The following is a 15716-nucleotide window of genomic DNA, read 5'->3' as shown; positions in this document are numbered from 1 at the left end:
GAAGAGGTCTCTTTATCCTGGGACACACCCGGGCCCAGGTGCTTCCCATTTAGCTGACGACCCTTACAACTCCGCCCACCGGCATCCTAACAAGGAAACAAGAACAGAGAGAATACGGCAGACAGAGTGGGAGGGTCGTCACACACCCCCCCATAAAACCGGGGACCAACAAGGGCCCCGGAACAACGTACCAGCCTCTGCGTCCCAAATTGACACAGGCCTCTGCGTCCCAAATTGACACAGGCCTCTGCGTCCCAAATTGACGAGAGGTTACATGTTCACCTTCCACTTGCCCCAGCCAACAACCTCCTCCCCAGACCTCAGCAACCTTTGTGCACAGGAAGCAACATTTAAGAGGAAAGGAGAACACAAGACCAGGAGGGAACAGACAGGAAAGTTAGAACATGACAAAACCAAACAATGGTCAGTCACATAACACTCAGGAACAGGGCGCACAAGAGACCACATCAGCTACACACGCAAACAACATCTCCCAACGGTTCATAGTCACTTCTCAACGGTTGTCATTTCCAACGATTCATAGTCACTCCAATGATTCATAGTGACTCCAACGATTCATAGTCACTAAACTCATAACCGAATACGAGTACAGACCAGAGGGTGTAATAAAGGCAAAAATGTAATGTGCCCTACTCGTCAGTGGCACCTGCCAATAGCACAATAACAGGTCAAATTTGCTCACAAACTTAGCTGCGCCGACTTGATCAACGCAGTCCTCCCTCCGAGGAAGAGGAAATTAATCTGGCTTAGTGACTCCGTTTACCTTACGGTGGTCCGTTCCATCCGGTTTACTGACCAAGATACAGGGAGAAGCCCAACTGGAGAAAGAAGGCTCTGCTATCTTATTCTCCAGCATGTACCTGACCTCAGCATCCAGGCAACGCAGTTTCTCTACAGAGACTCTATAGAACCGCTAACGAATGTGGTCAGCATCTCCAATGTCAATATCATGCTCTATCAAGTTTGTACGTGTAGGTGTCACAGAAAACAAACCTGGAATTTTCCGAATCAGACCAACCAGCTCTTTCCGCCCGTCAACAGGTAGCTGAGTAAAAGGGCTATCCAAAATATCCAGTGTCTCTGAATTTTTCAATCTACCCTGCAGTAAACAATCATCGGGACCAGGAACATTTGTCCTCATGCACAGACCTAGCATTACAAGAACCAAGGGAAGTAACGGTATCAGCCAAACGAACAGGTTTACCATCCTCTGTAGACTCCCACTTTCTCATCAGAACATCCTCTTGGAGAAAATAACCATGTGCGACATCTCCCAACTGTTCCACAGGCACAATTTGGTCACGCAACTCTTCTAATGTGGGGTCAGTCCGTTGCGCATTGATTAGATCGGAGCGGAATACAGATAACGGGATAACAGGGAAAACAGTGAGAGACTTCTTTGTGGTATTCTCATTTACCGGAGCAGGGACCAGGTCGCCATGGCTCATAGACCGCGTCACTGCACCCGCAGAGAACACCGCTGGGAAACTCTGCGCACTCTCATCAGGAATCCCTACAATTGACGGTTTAGTGGAAACCACTAGAGATGGAAACACGACAGGCCACACACGCTCACCAGCCAAGTTATTCCCAAGGATAACGTCGATACCCTCAATAGGCAACGAAGGACGCACCCCCACAACAACCTCACCTTTCACCAGTCCACAATCCAATATCAGTTTATGCAATGGAACTGACAGATTGTTCAAACCTATTCCCCTAATTAGAACACTATTCCCAGAATCAGTCTCAGCAGAGAAAGGTAACACAGATTCCAACACAAACGATTCCGAGGCACCTGTGTCTCGTAGGATCGTCACTGGCACTAGGTTCTTACTTCCTAACATAGACACAAAACCCTCCGTAATGAAAGGTAAATAGCCTGGGTCAATATGGACTTTCACATGCCCATGGGCCTGAGACAATGTGTCAGGAGTAAACTGATGTGGAACAGACGCAGCTAACGCCGTAGGCCTACACTTAACGTTAACACACGTACTGAATTTACCCCTAGACCTGAGAACCGGACATTCGTTTTTCCAATGACCTGAGCCTTGACAGTAGTGACACTCTTGACCAAAGTCAGTTTTACCACGGGAGTCAGGCTCAACCCTAGCTGAATGAAACTCTGCCCGTGAACCAGAGTATCTCGGTGAGCGAGGCCCAAATCTCTCCGAACGCCCCCACTCACTCCAAGTACGGGGTTCTACAAAAACACTTTTGTGAGTCAAAACATATTCGTCCGCCAAAACCGCAGCTTCAGCGACAGTCTTTACTTTTCGTTCGTTAATATACGTCGCTATATGACCAGGGATTGTGTCCTTAAATTGCTCTAGCATAATCAGATCACACAGCCCTTGAAAAGTAATAACTGCAGAGGCGGAACACCAGCGATTAAACTGTGAAGATAATTCTCGCGCAAACTCAACATGAGTCTGCTTATCATCCCTTTTTAAAGTTCTAAATCGTTGGCGGTAAGCCTCAGGAACCAATTCGTAAATCTGTAACACCGCCGTTTTAACCTTATCATAAATGACACTGTCGGCTACACTAAGAGCTGAATATGCTTCCTGCGCTTTACCAGTCAGCACACACTGCAACATTAAAGTGTGGTCAGAATCAGGCCAACTCCTAGCGTCAGCAACACGCTCAAACAACGAAAAGAATGTCTCAGAGTCCTTTTCATTAAACTGAGGCAACAACCGTAAATTCCCAACAATGTCAAATGTGTCCGGGGCACGACCAAAAGAGAAACGACTCCTAGGTAAATCTGCATCACCTTCCCAGAGCAAACTCTCCACTGAGAGCTTTCCTTCCCTAACCAACTCTAGTCGCTCTTGTTGCAGCTTCATTTTAGCACGCTCCATATCCTGTTTAAATTCCAATTCCTTTTCATATTTTACACGATCGTGCCCTAGCTGTAACAGAAGCAGCTCTTTCTGCTGTTCAAAAAGAAGACCACTAGGACTAACCGATGGAGCGGTCATTGTAGCATATCGGGGAGACGGCGAGTCCTCAGAGGCTGCCCCAGTGGTAACGTCAAGAATACCACTCTCCATCAGATTGGCCTTCAATATTAACCTAATAGAATTTTTTTTGACGTTTATCACTAATTTCAACCTTGTAGTGTTCAGCAACCTTCAACAGCTGTTCTTTAGTACATAAGTCTAACAGTTCCTCTGATGGAAAGCGAATGAACTCGTCTACATTAGATGCCATAGTCAGAGAGAGAGAGAAAAAAAAAGAAAATCTCACTCAACCCCTCTGAGCACACCAGACCACAACAAGAGAAATAACAATCACACTGGCACCACAGAAAGAGAGATGAGATATGGAGCTTCCCCAAAACCTACAATAACTCAACCCTAATCTTCATGCAGATTTGCGGTGGGTAATTATGCACTGTAGCCCGCTGGCAAGGAAGTAACCCCCCAGCACGCTGGTAGATTCCACCAAGCCACGGATGTGCCCCCGAGACAACTGCTCAGTCCACAGACACCACACAAAAATAACAATCATTAACAATGCCCAACATATTCCAAAATGAAACACGTCGCTAAGCCTATCAGGGGAAAAAGGCTATAGCTCCTGGTGGTAAGTTTCACTACCCTATCCAAATCTCCCACTGAGGTACACAGCTGATTGCACTCACGTCCTCAGACCAATGTCCCAACAGCAAGTAGAACAAGCGTTTCCAGGCTGGGCAGGGGCCTGGAAACTAACCAATGTACTCTCTCCAACACAGTACACGAACCAACCAAACAAAAGCAACCAGTACTGAGCACCAAACTCAAACTAACAAAATATACAAACAAATTACCTACGGAATTTAACATACCTCCACGTTTTCTCCCAAACACAAGTTCAATATCCCGGACGAGCCCCCACTTGTTACGAACCGGCTCAGAGTTCGCAACAAAAAGGGAGACAACGTGGAGACAAGGAGTATCAAAATATATATTTATTAAATAAAGTAACTAAGTAATTAACAATGGTGTGTGTAAGCAGTAGTGTAAGTGAGTGTTTTGCATACCTGAATGTAATAATGCAGGGTGTTGAAAAGTGCCAAAGCAAATAACCAAAAAGCCACAAAAACTACACAACCAAAATCAACAAAGTGTCTGGGTGGAGAGAGTCTTTCCAATAACTGTGGAAGAGGTCTCTTTATCCTGGGACACACCCGGGCCCAGGTGCTTCCCATTTAGCTGACGACCCTTCCAACTCCGCCCACCGGCAACCTAACAAGGAAACAAGAACAGAGAGAATAAGGCAGACAGAGTGGGAGGGTCGTCACAGTATAGATTCCTTAATAGAAAATTACTCAAGTAAAAGTGAAAGTTACCCAGTAAAATACTACTTGAATAAAAGTCTAAAAGTGTTTGGTTTAAATATACGTAAGTTTCACAAGTGAATTCAATTGCTAAAATATACCGAAGTATCTCAAAAGTAAAAGTATAAATCATTTCAAATTCCTTATATTAAGCAAATCAGGCGGCAGCATTTTCTTGTTTTTAAAATGTATGGATAGCCAGGGGCAGACTCCAACACTCAGACATCATTTACAAACTATGCATTTGTGTTTAGTGAGTCCGCCAGAATAGGCAGTAGGGATGACCATGTGTTCTCTTGATAAGTGCGGGAATTCATTTTCATCATTTTCCTTTTCTGCTAAGCATTCAAAATGTAACGAGTACTTTGGGTTGTCAGGGAAAATGTATGGAGTAAAAAATACAGAATTTTAGGAATGTAGTGAAGTAAAAGTTGTAAAAAATATAAAAAGTAAAGTACAGATACCCAGAAAAACTACTTAAGTAGTACTTTCAAGTATTTTTACTTAAGTACTTTACACCACTGGATTTGGTAAATATAATATTTATAGATATATAGATATTATGTACTTTGACTAGGATACAGACATTTCTATGCTCAGTCTGCACTTTTTTCTGTGTTGTTTTCTGTGTACACAATGAATGACCAATGACTGACCAATGTCCATAACAAAGTTACAGATAGTTTAATTCAATTGCATGGCACTTCCATTCCTTCACCACCAGGGGGCTTCATAAGCTTCAACGGTTCATGGCGAGTCCAGGGCATCCTGGCCATGTCTCGCTCACTGGGCGACTACCCCCTGAAGAACCTCAACGTGGTCATCCCCGACCCTGACGTGTTGACCTTTGACCTGGACAAGCTGCAGCCCGAGTTCATGATCCTGGCGTCGGACGGCCTGTGGGACGCCTTCAGCAACGAGGAGGCGGTGCGCTTTGTGCGCGAGCGCCTGGACGAGCCGCACTACGGTGCCAAGAGCATTGTGCTGCAGTCCTTTTACCGCGGCTGCCCAGACAACATCACTGTCATGGTGGTCAAGTTCAAGAGTGGTCCTGTGGGGAGCAGGGCCGGGGAGTAGAGGTGGTGATGAGGTCACAATGTCATGATAGGGTCATCATTATTGTTATGTTATAGATTGTCTCTTCTCCCTTGTTGATAGTGTAGCAAGTGATCAACCTGGGGAGGATCGGGAACTGTTGCAACCTGGATACCTGGCATTCTCTTTGACACACATGTACACCTACACCCAAAACGATTTGTTTTCATTTCTGACCATAACTTTTGGATAGATACACATTTTTGTTTGATATATGGATTTTACTCTGAAGCTGGAGTGCTAGATCGTCCTGACACGCATACGTACACACACACTTCCGTCTCACACGTTGGCATTCAGCATGAACACTAATCTCATCCATTCAGTCTTTACTGACCCACAACTGGAGATCACCCCTTCTGCATCAATGAGAAGATGACTCTCTGACTCAACCAGCACTACATACTGTGATCTACTGTTCTCTACCAACAAACAACAGCAGTGTGTTCTACTGTCAAAGGACTGACACTCCTAAAGATAATATTTTTTTTTTTTTAAGTACCTTTTTGAGACTTTTAATTTTGTGGAATGATAAGCCCTTATATCAGCCCATAAAAATACTGTAAGTCCTTGGTCGTATACAGGATCAAACCCTGACTTAGCTCCAGCCATTGCCTTTTTTTGTATAACAGTCTTACCAAGCCTGATGTATAGTTACTCTATTATGGTACTGGACCTGTATAGGATATTTGTTTAGCCTATCCATGTTTGGGAAAGATCTGTGAATGTTAGCACCCAGGTGTTGGTGCTTCCGTCGGAATCGACTGATTCAAAGGTTACACAGCTGAAACAGGAAGGCTAATTGCCAGTAATATGCAATACGATTGGAGTGAATACTGATGTGTTAATAAGGTCAGGATCATGTTAGAGACGAAGGATGGCCAACTTTGCTCCGAGAGTAGCAGCAGTGTGTGCAGGGTTTAATTCCAGCCCAGCACACCTGATTCAAAGAGTTTTAAGTAATAAAGACTGCACACACTGGTTATCCAGGAACAGTTGGCCATCCTTGTGTTAGTTTTACTACTGTACTACTGTATTGAATACTACAATTACTACTGTATTTCATAGGTACATTTTATGCTTGAAATTATGTGGCAAGCCTTTTATAATTTAACAATGTACCTTATTTGCCTTATTTATTGTTTCCGTTTTAATATTATTTCCAAAATAAAACAAATACAGCTGTTTATTGTTGACCTTTACACATGCATAAGTCGATAATGTAACAACAAGCATCACTTGTAGACAGCTCACCAACAAGTCACTCATATACTCTGCCAAACACAAAATGTATGACTTTGCTGAATACAGTCTGTCAGTATTAAAATTCAATGCTACCTTGTGAAATGTTTTTGTTGTTCTTATTCTTGCCAATTTGAAAGAGAATGTGCAGAGAGTTAGCTGCAACTGCCCTCTCAGATATAACACGGTCAATTACTTATAAAATATGTATGTTGGGTCCAATCACAATTTAGGCCTATTTTAATTGTATAAGATAGCAAAAATAATAAGTAATTGAAATCTCGAGTCACAGTTTTGACCTCTGTTGCCTATTCATGTATAGCCATGTGTATGTGCAGGGTCGGACTTAGTGATTTGGAGGCCCCAGGCAGAGGCCAGTCTGAGGCCCATAAGCGAGTGCACCAACATTTTCAATGGGTTTTATAGTGAAGACGTAATTTAACTATACTTTTTTATGTACCATGAACACAACCAAAAAAATCACTTCAAAAAGTTGCTTACCATCGCACATTCATCCAAAATAATTCCAGCATCCGAACAGTGTGTAGCAGGGTGCGTAATTGGCGGCAGAGAAGTCATGCGCAGGAGAGCAGAAATGGGTAATAACCGGAGATTTATTAAGCAAAACCAACGGCATCCAGAACAAAAAAAGATAAATGGCCACAAAAATAACCCGTCGTGCGCTCACGGGGAACGTGCACAAGCACTACAATAAACAATCCCACACTTAAGACATGGGGGGAACAGAGGGTTAAATACACAACAAGTAATTGAGGGAATTGAAACCAGGTGTGAGGAAAAACAAGACAAAACACATGGAAAATGAAAAGTGGATCGATGATGGCTAGAAGACCGGTGACGCCGACCGCCGAGCACCGCCCAAACAAGGAGAGGACCCGACTTCGGCGGAATTTGTGACAGTAACCCCCCTTGACGCACGGCTCTAGCAGCACTCCGACGCCGGCCTCGGGGACGACCCGGAGGGCGATCCGGACGGAGACGGTGGAACTCCCGCAGCATTGAAGGGTCCAACACGTCCTCCACCGGAACCCAGCACCTCTCCTCCGGACTGTACCCCTCCCACTCCATGAGGTACTGAAGGCCCCTCGCCCGACACCTCGAATACAGTATATAGCGAACGGAGTACGCCGGGGCCCCCTCGAGGGGGCAGAGGACATCGAGGGGCGGAGGACGAGGGGGCGGCGGAACCTCCCGCACCTCAGACTCCTGGAGCGGGCCAACCACCACCGGCCTGAGGAGAGACACATGGAACGAGGGGTTAATACGGTAATCAGGGGGAAGCTGTAACCTATAACAAACCTCATTCACTCTCCTCAGGACTTTAAATGGCCCCACAAACCGCGGACCCAGCTTCCGGCAGGGCAGGCGGAGGGGCAGGTTCCAGGTCGAGAGCCAGACCCGGTCCCCCGGTGCGAACACCGGGGCCTCACTGCGGTGACGGTCTGCGCTGGCTTTCTGGCGCAGCACGGCCCGCTGGAGGTGAACATGGGCGGCATCCCATGTCTCCTCCGCGCGCCTGAACCAGTCGTCCACCGCAGGAGCCTCGGTCTGACTCTGATGCCAAGGCGCCAGAACCGGCTGGTACCCCAGTACGCACTGGAAGAGGGAGAGGTTAGTGGAGGAGTGGCGGAGCGAGTTCTGAGCCATCTCGGCCCAGGGCACGAAAGCTGCCCACTCTCCCGGCCGATCCTGGCAATACGACCGCAGAAACCTGCCCACATCCTGGTTCACTCTCTCCACCTGCCCATTACTCTCGGGATGAAACCCCGAGGTAAGGCTGATCGAGACCCCCAGATGTTCCATGAACGCCTTCCAGACCCTCGAAGTGAACTGGGGACCTCAATCAGACACTACATCCTCAGGCACCCCGTAGTGCCGGAAGACGTGCGTAAACAAGGCCTCCGCACTCTGTAGGGCCGTAGGGAGACCGGGCAGAGGGAGGAGACGGCAGGACTTAGAGAACCGATCCACAACGACCAGGATCGTGGTGTTTCCCTGTGAGGGGGGAGGTCGATAAGAAAATCCACCGACAAGGCCATTGTGGAATGGGTAAGGGGTGTAGCTTCCCTCTGGGCAGGTGCCTAGGAGCCTTACACTGGGCGCACACCGAGCAGGAGGAAACATAAACCCTCATGTCCTTGGCCAAGGTAGGCCACCAGTACTTCCCAACCAAACAGCGCACCGTCTGACCAATCCCAGGATGACCAGAGGAGGGTGACGTGTGTGCCCAATAGATCAACCGGTCACGGACAGCAGACGGAACATACAGATGCCCCGCGGGACACTGGAGGGGAGCGGGCTCTGCACGAAACGCCTGCTCAATGTCTGCGTCCAGCTCCCACACTACTGGCGCCACCAGGCAGGAGGCGGGGAGTATGGGAGTGGGATCCATGGGCCGCTCCTCTGTGTCATACAGCCAGGACAGTGCGTCTGCCTTCACATTTTGGAAACCTGGTCTGTAGGAAAGGGAAAAAACAAAACGGGTGAAAAACATGGCCCACCTTGCCTGGCGAGGGTTCAGTCTCCTCGCTACCCGGATGTACTCCAGATTGCGGTGGTCAGTCCAGATTAGAAAAGGGTGTTTAGCCCCCTCAAGCCAATGTCTCCATGCCTTCAGAGCCTTGACAACAGCCAACAGCTCCGGGGGCCCACGTCATAGTTTCGCTCTGCCAGGCTGAGCATCTTTGAGAAGAAGGCACAGGGGCGGAGCTTCAGTGGCGTACTCGAGCACTGAGAGAGCACGGCTCCTATCCCAGCCTCAGATGCGTCCACCTCCACTATGAACGCCAAAGAGGGATCTGGATGGGCCAGCACGGGAGCCGAGGTAAGCAGAGCCCTCAGGTGACCAAAAGCCCTGTCCGCCTCAGCCGACCACTGCAAACATACCGGGCCCCCCTTCAGCAGTGAGGTAATGGGAGCCGCTACCTGACCAAAACCCCGGATAAACTTCCGGTAGTAATTGGCAAACCCTAGGAATCACTGCACTTCCTTTACCGTGGTGGCCAATTACGCACGGCTGAAATGCGGTCACTCTCCATCTCCACCCCCGAGCTGGAAATGTGGTACCCTAGGAAGGAGACAGACTGCTGGAAGAACAGGCATTTCTCAGCCTTGACTTACAGGTCATGCTCCAACAGTCGACCAAGCACCCTGCGCACCAGGGACACATGCTCGGGGCGTGTAGCGGAGTATATCAGAATGTCATCAATATACACCACTACACCCTGCCCAGGCAGGTCCCTGAAAATCTTGTCTACAAAGGCTTGAAAAACTGATGGAGCGTTCATCAACCCGTGTGGCATGACGAGGTACTCAAAATGCCTTGAGGTTGTACTGAACGCTATCTTCCACTCGTCTCCCTCCCGGATACGCACCAGGTTGTAAGCACTCCTGAGATCTAGTTTGGTGAAGAAGCGCGCCCTGTGCATTGACTCAATCGCCGTGGCGATAAGAGGTAGCGGGTAACTGTACCTCACCGTGATCTGATTTAGGCCTCGGTAGTCAATACACGGGCGCAGACCTCCCTCCTCCTTCTTCACAAAAAAGAAACTCGAGGAGGCGGGTGAAGTGGAGGACCGAATGTACCCCTGACGCAGGGATTCGGAGACATATGAATACATAGCCGCCGTCTCCGCCTGTGAGAGGGGATACACGTGACTCCTGGGAAGTGCAGCGTCTACCAGGAGATTTATCGCACAATCGCCTCGTCGATGGGGTGGTAATTGAGTCGCCTTCTTTTTGGAGAAGGCGAGAGCCAAATCAGCATATTCAGGGGGAATGCGCACGGTGGAGACCTGGTCTGGACTTTCCACCATAGTAGCACCAACGGAAACCCCTAAACACCTCCCCGAGCACTCTTGCGACCACCCCGTGAGAGTCCTCCATTGCCAAGAAACAGTGGGTCATGACAAGCTAACCAGGGTAGGCCTAGCGCTACGGGAAATGCAGGAGAGTCAATGAGGAAGAAACTGATTCTCTCCTTGTGACTCCCCTGCGTCACCATACCCAGAGGAGCGGTGGCCTCCCTAATCAACCCTGACCCTAATGGTCGACTGTCAAAGGCGTGAACGGGGAAGGGCACAGCCACGGGAACGATGGGGATCCCTAAACTAAGGGCGAACGATCTGTCTATAAAATTCCCAGCCGCGCCTGAATCGACGAGCGCCTTATGCTGGGAATGCGGGGAAAACTCAGGAAACATGACATGCAAAAACAGGTGTGCAACCGAGGGCCCTGGGTGAGAATGGTGCCGACTCACCTGGGGTGACGCTAGAGTGCCCTGCCTGCTGCTTCTACCCCCAGAGGAACCAACTCGACACCGACTGGCAGTGTGCCCTCTGCGGCTACAGATGGTGCACGCGAAGGCCCCTCCTCCGGCCTCCCTAAGTGCAGCACCTCCCAGCTCCATAGGTATCGGAGCGGTGGTGCTGGGGGATGGAACCAACAGAGCCCGATCTGGACGTCCGCGGGTGGCCAGCAGGTTATCCAGCCAGATGGACAGGTCCACCAGCTGGTCAAATATGAGGGTGGTGTCCCTGCAGGCCAACTCCCGGCGGACATCCTCGCGCAAGCTGCAGCGATAGTGGTCGATCAGGGCCCTGCCGTTCCATCCCACTCCGGCGGCCAGGGTCCGAAAGTCCAGAGCGAACTCCTGGGCGCTCCTCGTCCCCTGCCGCAGGTGGAAAAGACGCTCTACCCTCAGGCGGGTGGTCGAAGACTGCCTGGAAACGACGGGTGAAATCCTCAAAGTGGTCCAGCACGGTATCTCCTTCCACCCACACAGCGTTGGCCCACTCCAGGGCTTTCCCCGAGAGGCATGAGACGAGGGCGGACACCCTCTCACGGCCCAAAGGAGCCGGGTGGACGGTCGCCAGGTATAACTCCAACTGCAGCAGGAAACCCTGGCAGCGGGCAGCCGTCCCATCGTACTCCCTGGGGAGGGCGAGGCGAATCCCACTGGAACCGGGTGCAGGGGGAGCGAGTAGTGGAGGCCCCTGTTGTGCTGGAGGGACTCCCTGTCTCTCCCAGCGGTTCTTAGTTTGGACGACGCGGTCCATGGCGGCGCCGAGATGGTGGAGCATCGTTGCGTGTTCCTGGACGCGCTCCTCTACCCCAATAACAGGCACCTGCTCCTGCTGACTTCATCGAAGGGGGGGTATTCTGTCAATGGTGGGTGTAGCTGGTGCATGGAAATCAGGCGCAGGAGAGCAGAGTTGAGTGGACAAAGCACTTTACTTAGGCAATCATATGAACAGAACGCAACTGTGTCACAAAACAAATGCCCAAAGAACAAGTGAAGCAGCACAAAGTACAAAACTCAAGTACAAAGTACCGGCTGCCACAAAGCACGGGTATAAAACAAAACCCGGCGCAAACCAGCCGGAAGCATGCCAACCTTGACAATAAACAATACCCCACACAGACATGGAGGGAACAGAGGGCTAAATACACATAGTAATGATGATGAGATGTAAACCAGGTGTGCAGGAAAACAAGACAAAACAAATGGAAAATGGAAGGTGGAGCGGCGATGGCTAGAAAACCGGTGACGTCGACCGCCGAATGCCGCCCGAACAAGGAGAGGGACCGACTTTGGCAGAAATTGTGACACATATGGTGTCCAGGGCACAGCTGGGGGCTTTGGAGGGTCTATAACAAGCGGCAACGGTGAGAGACTTGTTTCTGGAAAGATGCATTTTTAAAAGTAGAAGCTCGAATTGTTTGGGCACAGACATCTCTATGTTTACAGAAAACAAAATTAAGCTTTCAAAGAAAAGAACACCTTCCCTACAGTCAAACATGGAGGAGGTTCAGTTATGTTTTGGGGTTGCTTTGCTGCCGCTGGCAGTGGGTGCCTTGAACGTGTGCATGGCATCATGAAATCAGGTGAATACCAAGGAATTTTGGAGCGCAATGTCAGAAAGCTGGGTCTCCGTCGAAGGTCATGGGTCTTCCAGCAGGAAAATGACCCCAAACACACTTCAAAAAAGCACCCAGGAATGGTTCAAGACAAAACTCTGGACTGTTCTGAAGTGGCCAGAAATGTGTCCAGATCTAAATCCCATTGAAAACTTGTGGAGAGAGCTGAAAACAGCAGTTAGGAGAAGGCACCCTTCTAATCTGGGAGAACTGGAGAAGTTTGCACAAGAGGAGTGGGCCAAACTGCCAGTATAGAGGTGCAGGAAGCTCTTCGATGGTTATAGGAAGCGCTTTATTGCAGTTATTTTGACCAAAGGCTGTGTAACCAGATATTAAATCTAGGGTGTTAATAATTTTGTCAATGCCATTTCTGTTTATTTTCTGATTTAAATGGATATATTAGGTTCTGAATCAAAAACAAAGGTTCTGTAATATTAACAGTGAAATAAAGAATTGTGTAGACCAAATACTGTGGGTGTTACGAAATGCGGTTTGGCAGGTCATGTTTCGGAGGACGCATCACTCGACCTTCGCCTCTCCCGAGCCAGTTTGGGAGTTGCAGTGATGAGACAAGATCGTAATTGGATATCACGAAATTGGGGGGGGAAAGGCACCAATGCCCACTACAGGTAGCCAAGCCCACTCCCTTTCCATAACGGCATTCGATGGGAATCGCAGCAGCATCCAATCTGTGAACACCATAAGGAGAGAGTGCAAGTGAATAGTTGAGTACGCTGGAATCTCAAACAGACTGTTTAAAAAATGCTTGCTATTTCCTCATAGAACATTATGTCATGTTGGCTCATTGGCTGAGCTGGCCAATCAGTGGTCTACTCACGTTAATATTTTGAATATTACCAGTATACACCCACACCATTCAAACACAGAAAAGGCAGGGTAGCCTAGTGGTTAGAGCGTTGGACTAGTAACCGAAAGGTTGCAAGTTGAAATCCCCGAGCTGACAAGGTACAAATCTGTCGTTCTGCCCCTGAACAGGCAGTTAACCCACTGTTCCTAGCCCGTCATTAAAAATAAGAATTTGTTCTAAACTGACTTGCCTAGTTAAATAGGCAAGTGTTTTAACATACATAATTGACATTTTTTTGGAAGGAAAACTATTTCACTCATATTATAATTAATCATAGGTCATATTTCTTAGAAATCTGGAAACACCGGACAGTTACTTTAAAGGGAAATGTCAACATTTTTCAATTTCATATTCATCATCTTCGGCATCAACATATGTGGAAATGGCCCATTTCTATGTTTCGTAGTAAAAAAAAGATGGAGGAAGATAAGTGTTTCCAATGACATCATCAACCAATTAGTAGACAACTAGTAGCCAATACCTACTCATAATTGGTAGAAATCACAATGCACTCAGATGTCATTGGAAACACTTATCTTACTCTATCTTTTTTACTACAAAACATAGAAATGTGCCATTTTCACATGTTGATGTTGGGGTGGTGCTGGAGATGATGAATATGAAGTAGAAATGTTTTGAATTATTCATTAGGGAAGTTTTGCAAATTATTTCCCTCAATTTTTGCTTGAGCGGTGGGTGTGATGTATATGCAGAAAATAAACTTCTTAACTCTGAACTTCTGAACCACACAAACCTTAGGTGTTAGGCTAACAATAAATGTTCTCATGGCCGTGAGGAGGTTAGCCCGATATTAGACCTCTGATCATTTATTTTATTAATGAGACAAGGTCTAAGGGCATTCCATAGTGACAGCGTGCGAGATGAGTCATGGTCCAATAACTGTACAGGTACAGTTGTACCTGTCTGCTAGCAACTTGTGTCCCACATCCTAACTTACATCCATAATCAGTAGATGGTTCTGATTGGAGAATCACATCACCGAGCAGTGAACAAGATACTATTAAATCCAGTTTTAAGGTTGGATGGGGAACATCACAGCACAGCTATTTTCAGGTCTCTCCAGAGATGTTTGACCGGGTTCAAATCCGGGCTCTGGCTGGGCCACTCAAATACATTCAGAAACTTGTCCCAAAGCCACTCCTGTGTTGTCTTGGCTGTGTGCTTAGGGTTGTTGTCCTGTTGGAAGGTGAACCTTGCCCCATTCTGAGGTCCTGGGCGTTCAAGGATCTCTCTGTACTTTGCTCCGTTCATCTTTCCCTCGATCCTGACCAGTCTCCCAGTCCCTATCGCTGAAAAACATCCCCACAGCATGATGCTGTCACCAACATGCTTCACCGTAGGGATGGTATCAGGTTTCCTCCAGACGTGATGCTTAGCAATCAGGCCAAAGAGTTCAATCTTGGTTTCATCAGACCAGAGAATCTTGTTTCTCATGGTCTGAGTCCTTTAGATGCCTTTGGCAAACTCCAAACGGGCTGTCATGTGCCTTTTACTGAGGAGTGGCTTCCGTCTGGCCACTCTACCATAAAGGCTTAATTGGAGGAGTGCTGCAGAGATTGTTGTCCTTCTGGAAGGTTCTCCCATCTCCACAGAGGAACTCTGGAGCTCTGTCAGAGTGAACATAGGGTTTTTGGTCACCTCCCTGACCAAGGCCCTTCTCCCCCGATTGCTCCGTTTGGCCGGGCGGCCAGCTCTAGGAAGAGTCTTGGTGAGTCCAAACTTCTACCATTTAAGAATGATTGAGATCACTGTGTTTTTGGGGACCTTCAATGCTGCAGAATTGTTTTGGTATCCTTCCCCAGATCTGTGCCTCGACACAATCCTGTCTTGGAGCACTAAAGACAATTCCTTTGACCTTATGGCTTGGCATGCGCTCAGCAGACCTGAACCTTGTTCAGTGCCGCAAAAATGTTTAGGGAATTTTGACCATGAGGTCAATGGGGACTTTAAAACAGTCACAGAGTTTAATGGCTTTGATAGGATAAGACTGAAGATGGACTAGTAGTTACTCCACAATTCTACCCTAATTGACAGAGTGAAAAAAAGAAGCCTGTACAGAATACAAATATTCCAAAACATGCATCCAGTTTGCAACAAGACACTAAAGTAATACTGGAAAAAATGTGGCAAAGCAATTACATTTTTGTCCTGAATACGAAGTGTTATGTTCGGGCAAATCCAATACAACACATTACTGAG

General features: G+C 47.9%; 1 protein-coding gene across 1 annotated transcript in view; it reads left to right on the top strand.

Moving 5' to 3' along the window:
- LOC106568925 (protein phosphatase 1L) overlaps window positions 1-6793 on the top strand; it is a 31535-nt gene extending 24742 nt beyond the window's left edge. The window contains exon 4 of the mRNA XM_014139763.3: window positions 5076-6793. Within this exon, the coding sequence (XP_013995238.1) occupies window positions 5076-5428 (353 nt within the window). The 3' untranslated portion in view covers window positions 5429-6793. The remainder of the gene's footprint in view (window positions 1-5075) is intronic.
- The last annotated feature ends 8923 nt before the right edge of the window (window positions 6794-15716 follow it).

The sequence above is a fragment of the Salmo salar genome, chromosome 14 (genome assembly GCF_965601325.2).
Source record: "Salmo salar chromosome 14, fSalSal1, whole genome shotgun sequence".
Classification (NCBI taxonomy): domain Eukaryota; kingdom Metazoa; phylum Chordata; class Actinopteri; order Salmoniformes; family Salmonidae; genus Salmo; species Salmo salar.
The sequence above is the reverse complement of the archived record's forward strand: the minus strand, read 5'-3'. Positions and strand labels throughout refer to the sequence as shown.